General features: G+C 36.7%; 1 protein-coding gene across 1 annotated transcript; it reads right to left on the bottom strand.

Moving 5' to 3' along the window:
- Positions 1–12,325: 12,325 nt before the first annotated feature.
- LOC114711045 (ethylene-responsive transcription factor 1-like) lies at positions 12,326–12,991 on the bottom strand. The gene has a single exon (XM_028895399.1). The coding sequence runs from the start codon at positions 12,989–12,991 to the stop codon at positions 12,326–12,328; it is 666 nt and encodes a 221-aa protein (XP_028751232.1).
- Between the last annotated feature and the right edge of the window lie 492 nt (positions 12,992–13,483).

Below are 13,483 nucleotides of genomic sequence, written 5' to 3'. Positions count from 1 at the left end.
CTCATTCCATTCAAAAATACTCAATATATTATACATGGCCTCTATTTATAAACACAGATTTATATCTTTGATAGAATCTATAAATTACATAATAATAGGAGATAATTGTGGGATATAGAGATATTGGAGATTATAAGAGATATAGGAGATAATGGGAGATATATGAACATCTACAAAGATATTATTATATTCAAAATAAAAATAAGTCTTACACTAACATTATCTCTCAAATTAACTTTTACATTAAGACAGGAGGAGTAGTATATTTAGACAATGAATATACTATATTTTAATCCTTAAGAGACAGACAAACATAACAAGATCAAGTTGGCCAAAAAAAAAACCAGGATAAAGGCATGAAAATATTAACTTTAAAATATAGTATATTTATAAGAAATATTAATAACAACACGCCTGAGACAAAAATAGTATATGACCTCCAATACCGAATTCACAATATACTCCTCCGGTCCTTAATATAGGACCTGAATGTTGAGTTAGTTTTGATTTTAAATATAAGATCTATTTATCATATTTATTAATTTTTTCTACATTACTCCTATAAATACTCCCTCAACCATAATCAAGTAGGAGAGGAAGAGAGGGTATTAAGAAAGATGATTATTATAGTATTTTAAGAAAAACATATCATATTTCTTATAATTAACTAACTTACCTAACTTCTTTAATTTAATCAAAGTAGTTAAACAAGTTTTATATTAAGGACTGAGGAGTAGATGATGACGCTCTAATTTTAATGAATATCAGCATGTGGTCAAAATCTTCACCTTGACTTCTGGGAACCTACGGGTCAGCAAAGAGTACTGTTTCTAATTTTAAATTTATGATTTTTTTAATTGATTACACTAAAACATGTTGTGAGGTTTTTAAATCTACTATTTAAGGGGGAAATATCATCAGAATTAGTTTATATATATAACATTTTGCCTAAAGTACTACCTCTAGTTCTTAATATAAAACCTAATTGACTAATTTAGAAAGACTAAGGATGTTAGTTGAGTTAGTTATTTATAGTAAATAAATATTGTCTTTTCTAAAATATCCTTATTAATTATGTGTGTTTGAATTACCTATTGATCGTAACTCCTCAATATATGCAACTACTATAATGATTCTTTGAGAGTAAAATAGATAAATATTATAGAAAAATAAATTAGGTTCTCATATTTAGGATCAAATTAAATATCAAACTAGCTTTTATATTAAGAACAAAAGGTAGTATTAGTTTTTTATGTCTTTTCTTGTATTTTTTTAATCAACTGAACAACCTTCCAACCAATTAAACAACATCCTCTAATTATAATAAATTTTATGGAGAAAATTTCGAAGTCTTGAAAGTATTAATTAATTTTAAATAATTTAAGTAAAGTTGATCATGAATCTAAGGTAAATATTACTCTTTATAAATCAAAGTGAATTAGAATCTTATATTTAAAATTAAATTAAAAATTAAACTAATTCTAATATTAAGGACAAGAGGCAGTACTTTTAAAGATTTATGAATAATGCAATATAATGGTACTCATTATTTTATATTTTTCACTCTTCGCTCAGGGCGAGTTAAGCATATATAGAAAAATCCAAATCAACTAATGATATATAATTTAAAACAATAAATTTTACTTTCAAGTCAGTGTAGAGAAATACATCTAAAGACACATAAAACCAGTGAACAGGAGGAATCCCTTGGGCCTTGACTTCAAAGTTGAATAAAGCCTCACTTTGTAGACCAGTGTGAACTCAGCTAAAGCTCTCACATACAGTGTAAAAGAAAGCTATTTAATTTTTTCTACAATATTCATTATCTTAAGTTTTATAACAAACTAAATTACTAAAAAATTACAAATAATGCGGCCTGTCAAAAATCCTCATGCAACACATGAAAAATGTTCTTGTTATTAAAATATAAATACAAATTACTATTAACAATTATTTTTAGTCACTTTTTGCCATTTTCTATGCAAAACACTGATGAGATTATTTTAATAACGAATAAATAACATATGAATTATTTAAAAATGAAGACGTTTTAAATTAATTACATCTTTAACATAAAAAATGGAAACTAAAAAAAATTAAGGATTATCAAATTTCCCTGCAAACGTAGGCAGCGAATCACAATTCGAAATTTAAATTGATAAAATTATTTTATTCCACCCAAAAAAAAAAAACGGATTGTCCTCAAAATTTATGCGTTTAATATTCCTTATATTTTAGGATCATTAATCACAGCAACATTTTTCTAAAAAAATTTCTAATTATTGAACAACTTACATATTCCCCCCCCCCCCCAAAAAGAAAGAAAACTTGTATAGGATACCATCCCCTTGTCTTTGATCTACGTTTTGTTGACAACATATTCTCAAGTGCACGTAGTACACATAAGTAATTAACTTGTATTGTAGGGTTATTAATCTTTATTTTTCAATTTTATCCCTATTTAATTTTTGTTGGGAAGAGAGAATGCAAAGAAAGGGGTGAAAATGATTAATAAATTTAAATAAAAAATTAATAGGGACGAATTTAAAAAATTATATCAATTTAATACTTCATTGGCATGTGACGTAAGTTACATAATAAGTATGTTAAACTGGTATCAAAGCAAAACACATGATTTTATTCAGATGTTCGACCAAACATACTCTCTCTCTCTCTCTCTTTCTATATATATATATATAGCGAGTGAGCTGACCGGACATATCTTCCATGGCTCGTGATGGGCATTCATATTACAAATAGACTAAGATTGACTACTTTTTCAGTCTGTAAAGGAACAATATGCTACATTAATTTGGAAACTGTTTTGCTAAACATTATATGGTGCACTTGTATTGGGTTGAATCTTCAACAACGAACTTACATAACATAACAAAGAAAAAAGAAACAAGCCTAGCTTGATTCTGTTTTCTGCTTTTAGAACATTTTTATAAACTGTTTTCTAAAACCAAGTTTTGGGATTAAAAAAAACCTGTTTGGATGATTATTCTAAAAAAATACATTTGTAAACAAAAACCATAAAATTTTTATGATTCAATTGTTTTTAAAATCGACTTGGAGAGTTGAGAGAAGTTGAGAAATAGAGTGGAGAGTACAGCAATCACAGATGGAGAGTTGGAGGAGTGAGAGACAACGTAGACAAAAACAAACAACCCAGAAGGCAAGAGCAAGAGACAGAATGGAGAGCGTGGCTTTGACTAGGAAAGGAAATTAAAAAAAAAATAACAAGACCGAAAGCAATAAAAAAAACATATAAACATTGTTGAGTTTTTCCAATTTTGAAAACAGATTTATAGTTTTTGTTTATATAAAACACTTAATTGAAATAATCAACCATCAAATAAGTTTTTTTATTTTGGAAAAGAAAAAATTATCTTCAAAACAAGAAATTAAACGGGGCGTGAAGTATTAATAGCGAGCTTAAATCAAGTTTCTGCTGACTTTAGCTGCGATTTGACCGTTGTCGCTTTTAATGGGTAAATACTAAATATAACTTGGGGTGGACATGCTCTTGCTAGAATGTCTAAAGATAGGTTTAAATAAATAAATAAATAAGTCTCATCGAATAGAACTGAGTTTCATGATATAATATACAAATGTGAAATAACTTATAAATTATTAAGCTTTGAGATTTTAAATTATAATATGGTGCGGATACCACTAATTCTTTATCTATTTATATTATACGTTTCCCTCATTTATTACAGTGTTATTCTTGTTACTACACCAACCAAATCGGTGAAGATAAGTGATCCCGTGCCTTCAAAGTTTTGTTAAACATTACTTCAACTATTAAAAAAATTATATGAAACATTGCTTTGAACGTAGACCAATGTGAACGTAATTACTACTTCTAGTTCTTAATATAAAAGCTAGTTGAGAATTCTATGTAAAAAATTTGTCCAAAAAGGTTTTTTCGGATAACAAAAAAAAATAAAGATATGGTATAGATTATGAAGGAAATTTTTTTTCTATGTATAAGTATCCTCCTATTAAAAAAAATAGACATTTAAATGGCCTTTGATCTCTTAATCTAGCTTATAAAGTATTTCTTTTTAGTTACATAGGTAAATTGGAGCTTGAGAAAAATACAACTAGGATAAAATCCTAGCTAGCTTCCAACTTAACAAAGGTTAAAAACCAAAAAACTACGAGCAGTTTTGGAGATCCTCCAAAAATATTCCTCACCTAGGCCACCCATGGAATGAAAGTATCAGGAACCTATAGTTTAACCTATATAAAGTTTAGTCTAACCCATTTAGCAAATAGGTCAAGCTTATATTCAGATCTATTTATAAGCTTATTTAGGCAAACAGGCTTGGCCTACTTAGGTTTTTTTTTAAACATAAATTAATTTTATAAATTATTTGCAAAATTATAAACTCTAGTTTGATCATGAGTTTCACATCACAATACTACTACATAAGATCAGTCTTCTTCATTTATCAATCATTCACCTCTACCTCTCTTCTTTTTGATTGCTCATAGCATACTTCCTCTTCCTTGATCTGTGTTTTTTGTTGAACTCTTATATTGCAAGTGAGAATATATTCTAGACTTTTAAGATATGATGTAAGTTTTTAAATAGATTTGAAGTCTTATATATGAATTTGGAGACATATTTTTAAGCCTATCTAAAGGCCCACATTTTAGGTAGGCATTTAAACATACTTCAAGTCTTGTTGGGCCCTTTGAAAGCTCAGACTTCAGTCTAAAAAAAAATCTATATGCAGGCTCAAGCTCAGGCGCAAGCTTGAGTTTTAGGTATTTATTGCAAGTCTAGGCCTATTTAGTTAAAGTCTAGTTTAACCTGATCTATTTTCATTCCCATCCAGTACAGTCTAAGAGGAATCATTGGGCCTTTCTACTTTTTTTTTTTTCCCCTTGCCTTCGTGATCAAATAAGTAAATAAATTAACAAGCATAATGGACATACATTAAGAGATTTAATAATCCTTAAATTAAATAAAGGTTTTGAATTTAAATTTTGTCAATAAAAAATTATACTGGTCAATATTTTTTTCATTTGAAATCAAGTCAATTTAAATTCGGATGGTAGATAATATTATCTCTAATTTTAATTATAAGATCTCATTTATAAAGTCCTAATTATGAGACCCTGTTTATAATCTATAAACAAGACTTTATAATTAGGAACGAAGGTTGTATAATATAGCATAAGAGCTAACAAAAAAAATTAAGGAGCATGATTGAGATGTTTTTATTTGTTGGCAAAAAAAAATTAAGATGCTTTTATTTGAAAATTGATGTCCTGCATCCCAGCGTTGTACAGCAGTCTGCCGCTGCAATGGTTACGTTAAACAATGTTTTTGTCCCCGCGGTTACGTCACTGTAAAATTTGCCTATGTATTATCTTTATTATCTGTCTTTCTCATTTTGTTGAAGAGCTATATTGAATAATCGAAGGGTTAAAATTCAAAATTAAGCGAGTGAACAGTGGAAACTTTTTCTCTCTCGTGGGAAGCGTGCCAAATCTGAGCGTGTAATGGAAGACACAGGTCAGCGCAAAGCTCCACCGGACCGGCGACCCGACGCCACCGAGAATGATCGGAAAAAGAAGAAAGTAGAAGAGGTCCCGTTGGCGATTATGGATGATCGAATGGAGGATAGGTCTGTCGAAGCTGGGGAAAAGGATACCTCAAATGCCAAGGAGAAAAATAAGAGTTTGGAAGAAGGAACGGCGGCATCGGATTTGAAGAACCATGCTATCTCTTACAAACAATCTCTCTTGGGGTTTAATGGGTTGGCAAATGGAGGCTCGGGGATGGAATCAGACATATTTGAGGAAGATCGAGAAACTATTTGGAAGCTGCCAGAACCATCTAATGAGGTAAGGGAGCTGATGAAAATCTACCCTGTGGTTCCTATCTCTCAAGAAGAATTTAATAATTGGTGCGAACCTTGGAATCACTCATTGATTATCACTGTCCTGGGTAGAAAATTTAATATGTACATGTTGAAAGCGCATCTAACTAAAATATGGGGAATAGGAGATTTTGAGTTAATCGATCTACCCAATAACTATTTTGTGGTATTTACAAATGACTTGTGTTGGAAGGAGATGTATAGGAAGGTCCTTTATGATGGACCGTGGACCATCGCACAGCATTGTATTCTGGTCCAGAGATGGAACCCCTATTTCAACCCGTACAAGAACCAGCTACGTCGAATAGTTACATGGGTGAGAATCCCACAAATCCCCATATATTGCTACAATAAGCAGTGCATAATGAGAATTGGGGAGAGAATTGGACGACCCTTAAGAGTTGATCTCCACACTCTGGCAGATAATGGAGCGAGAGGGGAAACAGTGGAGAGGGCAAGGTACGCAAGGATATGCGTTGAACTGGACCTACAAATGAGTCTAGTTCCTCATGTGATTGCTGCCGGGGAAGTTTTCAATGTCGAATACGAAGGGTTGAATTTAATCTGCTTTACATGCGGGAAGTATGGTCACAGAAGAGAAGGGTGTCCATGGAAAAAGTGCACAGAAAATAAACAAGGGGAAGAGGCTGGTAAATCTCTGAAGTCAGAAGTGAGGCATGATAGATCATCGGAAAGAAGAGAGGTACCGGAAACAGAAAATCCGGCAGAGAAGGAACCATTTGGTCCGTGGATGTTTGTGTCAAGGAACCGTAAGGCTCGAGGCTCCAAGCAGGAAGGTCAAGTCGGGACTGATAGTGGTCAGAGAGCAATGGGAAGAGTGGAAAGGAAGGATACAAAAGCAATTCAAAACTCTCGTTTCGCGACATTAGTAGACCTCGATTGTGAGGAGGGAGAGCTGGAACAAGATCTAGTGAGTACTGACAGGGTGCAGACTGCCTCAGATGGAATTAAGAAAGGTAATCAGGAAGGGAGCGTCCAGATAGAGCGAAATGCCCAGACACTAGGGAGGGAAAATTTGAAAAACCGAAGGAAAGGAGATGGGTCCACAAAGAAGAAAACAAAAGTTAACGGGTCAGGCCAAGGCAAAGAAAACAGGATGCCAGATGTAGAGATCAGGGAAGATGTTAATGGGCCGAAGCAGTCAATGCAGTTGGTCTGCCAGTCCAGTGAAAAAGCGAAGGAGACACCCAAATCCAAAACAAGGGCCCAGAGGGGACATTGCGTAGTAGCTGGGAATATGCACTCAAAACCAGAAGAGGAAATAGTCCTAGTAAGGGAGGCAGGAAGTGGTCTCAGTCAGAACAGAGAAGTAACAGTAGAGAACCAAATAGTTGTGAAGAGGATGGAGGTGAAAACTCCAACACCCGTGTTACGAGATAGGGACAAAAATTCCGAAAGTGCTTGCGGTGCTGAAATAAGACCCCCAGACCAGAATACCTGTTACAAAATGGTTGAGGAACCGATATGGGAGGAGGAGACGGCTTCGCTATCAGAGGATAACTTGGTAGATGCAGAGTTTGTGCCTGCAACCGGGGAGAATAGATAAGTTTCCTTTCCCCACTTTTCTTTGCTTTTCCTTTAATTATGAATATAGCTTGTTGGAATTGTAGGGGGGCTGGGAGTAGGTCCTTCCCTGTTTTGATTAAGGACATTGTGCGAAAAAATAAGATTGGCCTCTTTTGTCTTATTGAACCCAGGATCAGTGGCGGGAAGGCTGAAAAGATTGTTAGGAAACTGGGTTTCTCAAATTGGATAAGGGTGGAAGCCACCGGTTTCGCTGGAGGAATTTGGCTTCTTTGGCAAGATAAAGATTTTGAAGTAGAGTACAAAGCCTCGAGCGAACAATTCCTTCTTTGCAAGATTACCTGCGTGACAATTCAGCGTTCATTCCTTGGGATGTTTGTCTATGGGGAAACTTGTTACTCCAAAAGAAATCGGTTATGGCAAGTAATTAGAGCAGTGGCGGAAACCGTTGAGGAAGAATGGATTTTGATGGGTGACTTTAATGCATATAGGGACCCTAGTAACAAAAAGGGGGGAGCTCCACCACACCAGCTCTCTATGGAACAGTTCAATGAATGTGTGAATGAAGCGGGTTTATTGGAATTATCTGATCCTGAAAAGGCTTTCACTTGGGAAAAGGAGGGGTTACAAGAAAAAATTGACTGGGTCTTCTGTAATGTGGCTTGGGCAGATACTTATAGGAGGACGAAGGTCAAGCTAGATCTAAAGTATAAATCGGATCACAAGGTTGTTGTAATTGAATGGCAGGAGGGAGATAAACATGAAGACAAATCACGGAGATTCCACTTCCATTCAGCTTGGTTGCTAGAAGATAACTTTCAGGAGGTTGTTGAAGAAGCCTGGAGGGGTAATGATTGGATACAAGGGGCCCATAGATTCCAAGAGCTAGCGACAAAATGGAATAAAGAGAAGGTAGGCAGTATACCAAAGAAGAAGAAGGAAATTATGCGTAGATTAGAGGGTATAGAGAAATGCAAAACCCAAGGAAGGCTTAATGGTCTGCTGCGTTTGGAGAAGAGGCTGTGGGAAGAATACAATAGAGTGCTCCTCCAGGAAGAACTGATCTGGTATCAAAAATCACGTTGCAAGTGGTTGCAGTGGGGAGATAAGAATACTAGATATTTCCATGCCACCTCGATTGCTAGAAGGGCAAAAAAGAATATCATGTCGTTGAAGGATGATAATGGAGTTTGGGTACAAGAGAAGGGTCAAATACAACAACTGGCTTGCGGTTTCTATAAGACCCTGTACACCAAGGAGGGAGACGGTGGGGTAGATATAAATTGGCCGAATAGCTTTCCCGCTCTTGAGCAGCATCACATGGAACTCTTACACCAGGAAGTGTCTGATGTCGAGATTAAAAATGCAGCCTTTGCAATGGGTGCCTTTAAGGCCCCAGGACCAGATGGACTCCAGCCCCACTTTTTTCAAACCCAATGGAATATAGTGGGGGGAAAGATTTGTGACTTTGTTAAGAGAGCCTTTGAGAATCCCCAAGTTATCAAGGAGATAAATCAAACAAATATCGTGCTAGTACCGAAGGTAGAGAATCCAACCACATTGAAGGAAATGAGACCGATCTCCCTCTGCAATGTGAGTTATAAGATCATCACAAAGGTGCTGGCAAATCGGTTCCGATCAGTCATGAATCATTTGGTGGGTCCCCAACAAGGTAGTTTCATTTCAAACAGATCAAGTTGTGATAACATCATTGTAGCACAGGAGGCGATTCACAAAATGAGGACAAAGCCGGGTAAACGTGGCTACATGGCGATCAAAGTGGATATGGAAAAAGCCTATGACAGGCTTGACTGGGGTTATCTCCAAGATACTCTGTCTGTCATTGGCATAAAGCAGGAACTCATAAGGGTGATAATGGCTTGTGTGGGAACAGCTTCCATGACAGTTCTGATAAATGGGGAGGTGGGTCCTATGTTCCAGCCATCTAGAGGAATCCGGCAGGGTGACCCTCTTAGCCCTTATCTATTTGTGTTGTGCATGGAAAGGCTGAATCATATCATTTTGGAGGAATGCAGCATGGGCAGATGGAGACCACTGAGATTTAATAATGAAGCACCACCCATATCTCATTTATTTTTTGCCGATGACTTGCTGCTATTTACTGAGGCCTCGACAAGGCAAGTAGAAGAGGTCAAAAGGATAATGAAAAGATTCTGCCTATTTTCTGGGCATAGAATTAACCTGGAGAAATCCAAAGCTTTCTTTTCTAGAAATGTCAACATCAATCGAGCTCTAACTTTAAGTCAAAAGCTAGGCATTGGAATTACTCCAGATCTAGGCAAGTACCTGGGAGTGCCTCTTATCCACGCGAGAATTACTAAAGCTACCTACGGCCATATCATGAAGAGAGTTAGAAGTCGCCTGTCAGGATGGAAGGGCAAGCACCTCACAATGGCAGGGAGATCAGTGCTCATCGAATCGGTAATATCAGCCCTGCCCTCGTATCAGATGCAATCTTCCTTGCTTCCAAAAGGTGTTTTAAAAGAGATAGAGAAGCTTAGTCGTTCCTTCCTATGGAGTCAGAATATAAATGAAAGGAAGACGCACCTAATTGCTTGGGAAAAGGTCATCAAGAACAAGAATGAAGGAGGTCTGGGAATTAAGGATATGGAAAAACAAAACAAAGCCTTCATAATGAAGCTATGTTGGGGATTGATCACAAAAAGGGACTCCCTATGGGTGCAATGTTTGCGATCCATTTATGAATGTGGACAGGAGCAAATACCACTGGTGGAGAAGAAAAAGAACATGTCGAGTACTTGGAAAGCTATTTCAGCAATCTGGGAAACTTTCATGACAGCGGTGGGGAAAAAAATTAATAGCGGGAACAACACAAAGTTTTGGTGGGAGCCATGGACTCAGATAGATAAACCTCTCATTGAGATTGCAAATCAGCATTGGGAAGACATCAATCCAGATGACCGAGTGGCTGATTTTATTCTAGATTCGGGAACATGGAATGTTCAAAAGCTGAGATATTTCCTCCCTGAATGGGCGGTTAAGAAAGTCTTACAATCTGGTCCCTTAGTGACGAACCAACCTGATGTGATCTGCTGGAGAGCCTCAAATGATGGTGAATTCTCTGTGAAGTCAGCCTACAAATATCTGTCTAATACAAGGACTGGTGCGGGAAACCGGTTCTGGAGGAGCTTATGGCGTTGGCAAGTTCCAGAGAAAGTTAAATTCTTCATGTGGCATGTTTTCCATGAGAGGGTTATGACAAATTCCCTAAGAACAAAAAGAGGGCTGAGTGATCGAGAGACATGCCCTTTTGGGTGCAACAGTGAGGAGAGTGTAATACACCTTCTGAGAGATTGCTATAGAGCGAAACAAGTGTGGAGAGCTTTTATTCATCCTAACTCCTATACTGTCTTTTTTTCTGGTGATTTGCAGGAATGGATTCACTGGAACGTGGAAAGGGAGCCAAAGAGGACAAAATTTCCAGACGTTGCGTGGAATCGGGTGTTTGGAATATTATGCTGGTTAATCTGGAAGTGTAGATGCCAGAGAATATTTCAGACACGCGAGGCCCCAGTTAAGGAAATCATTCATCAATGTAACTTCCTACTGTTGGAAGGGGTCGAGGATGGGAAGTGGAAGCATAGAATTTTTAATAATCAACAACTGGAGAGCAGTCAGTGGGTTCCCCCAGAAGAAGGTTCAGTTAGAGTGGATGTAGATGCTTCGGTTCTAGAGAATGGCCAAGCTGCTTGTGGAGGAGTGATTAGAGATGAGGGAGGTCGGTGGATTGCAGGCTTCAAAAGAGGACTAGGAGTATTGCCATCTACAATTGCTGAGCTTTTGGCGATTCATACGGGTTTGGAGGTCTGTAGATCACTAAACTTACCAAATATACAACTCTGTTCAGACTCCTTGGAAGCGATTAATATGCTAGCGCGACCAAATGGAGGAGACCATCCTTTTTATAATGAGATAGAGGAAGTTAAGAGTCTGCTTTATGAGTGGCATAATGTTAGAATTGGCTATAGCAACAGGGACTCTATTGGATGCGCGGACAACATGGCGAGAACAGGGCACCAAGTAGGTCTGAGGTTAGTCATTGTACCTGAGGTTGATCCTGCCTGTAGGGAAAGGTATATGGAAGATCGAAAATTTCTACGTAGGGCAGGTCCCACAACGAATTGACGTTTTGTATTTTCAAGCGTGAGCTTGCCTTTTGTACCCAAAAAAAAAAAAAAATAATCGAAGTCTTTTGTGTAGCAACACGTGGATGTGTACGATCATTTCTGTTCTCTCTGAAGCCAACTTCTAACAGAGTTGCTTTGCAGATGGGAAAAAGGAAGAAAGAAAGACTTATGTTTACTGTGGAACAGTATTTTAAACAGGATTGTTTTAATAAGAGGATATTTACAAGTAGAAAAAAATTATTTGTTAATTTAATTATGTGTATGACCATTAGCTCATTTATTCCCAATCATGCGCTTTTTTTTGGCCTTGCAATATCCACGTTGGATCAATCACATTGACAAAAGCATTTTCAATTAGACATAATAATGTTAGAGTTTATGGCAATGATACTCATGTGGCTCAATTTACTTCAACAAAAATATTAAATTTTATTAATCCAATTTTTAATGATTTTTCATTTTAGCCATATTTTTTAAAAAATTTGCATTATAAAAAGTAAATTACACATTCATATAAAAAATTTAATAATGCAAATTATGAATAAGACCCCAAAAGTCCTTTTTCTACCGTATAAGTAATACCATAGAAGGACCATATAAATAAGTTAAAAAAAGAATAACATAAATCATAAATGAATTCATCTTTTGACGTTTTCTTCAGAACTAGATGATGAAGAACAAGCATAGAACGGGATAGAGTTCCTCATATCAACCCAATCTGACATGGCTTCTAGTTGCTGCTAACTTGTTCAATAGTCTAGTCAGGCTCTTCTTCTTGCCTGGCCCTTGAGATCCATCATCCTCAGATGTATGGTTTGACGGCGACGAAGTTTCCGGCGAGCTGTGCCGTTTCTGTCCAGCCACCACTCTTGCTGCCGGCTCCGTCGGTGGCTCCGACCCAATGAGGTGAGGAAAATTGAGCTTGGCTTTTCTACCATGCATCTTGAAAGCGGCTCTATCATAAGCCAGAGCTGCATCCTCTTCCTTATCATAAGTTCCCAGCCATATCCTTGCACCGTTTCTATTCGGGTCCCGGATCTCAGCAGCGAACTTCCCCCACGGCCGCCGCCTCACACCTCGGTATTTCCTCCATCCTGGTGGCGCGTTCCCTTCACGCGCCACAGATCCCGCGTCACTACCGTTCACTCTGTCATCATCACCTGGTTTCATACGGTAGTCATTCTCGCCGGAAAACACTGTGCCAGTGGAGCTGCTAACACCCTGCTCCGGCGAAGCCATGTCACAGTCCAGATTCGAAGTACTGTTGCTGCCAGTGAAGAAGCCATTCATGAGAGCCATGGAGGAGGAAGGATCGTCTTCTTCGATCAGGTATTGTTGAAATGATGATTCGAAGGGAGAATGATTAGAGTTCATTTTTAAGAAGCTAATTAAGTTTTGGTGGTAGTATAGAAACACAGGATTAGTGAAACTTGGCTTGGATATTTATATATGTATGCATAGTGAATTTTTTTAAAAAGTGATTATGCCATTTAATTATTGTGTTCGTTGTTTCCTTGAAACTTTAATTGTTAATTCGGAGTTGTCGTGGACGCGTCTGATTGGTTAATTCAAACATTATTTATTTGTGAGCATAAAGGCTTAACTATTACTTGCTATGATGGTTTCTTTATTTGTGATATTAATTACATTAATAATTCTGATCCAAAATATAGAAACTAGTTGGGGAACGAAGTACTTTTGGTGCTCATCACAAAATCTCGACTGTTTAGATTTAATATGAATAATCCAGATTTAATTTTTTATACTTTTTTAAAAAAATTCAATAGATATTTAGATGACGTAGATCTCACTATAGCGATGAGCACAATAATGCTCATAACCGCAATAAGAGCCAGAACTAGTTTG

This window comes from Neltuma alba, unplaced genomic scaffold, assembly GCF_004799145.2.
Source record: "Neltuma alba isolate B1F8T4 unplaced genomic scaffold, ASM479914v2 tig00011276_pilon, whole genome shotgun sequence".
Lineage (NCBI taxonomy): Eukaryota > Viridiplantae > Streptophyta > Magnoliopsida > Fabales > Fabaceae > Neltuma > Neltuma alba.
The sequence above is the reverse complement of the archived record's forward strand: the minus strand, read 5'-3'. Positions and strand labels throughout refer to the sequence as shown.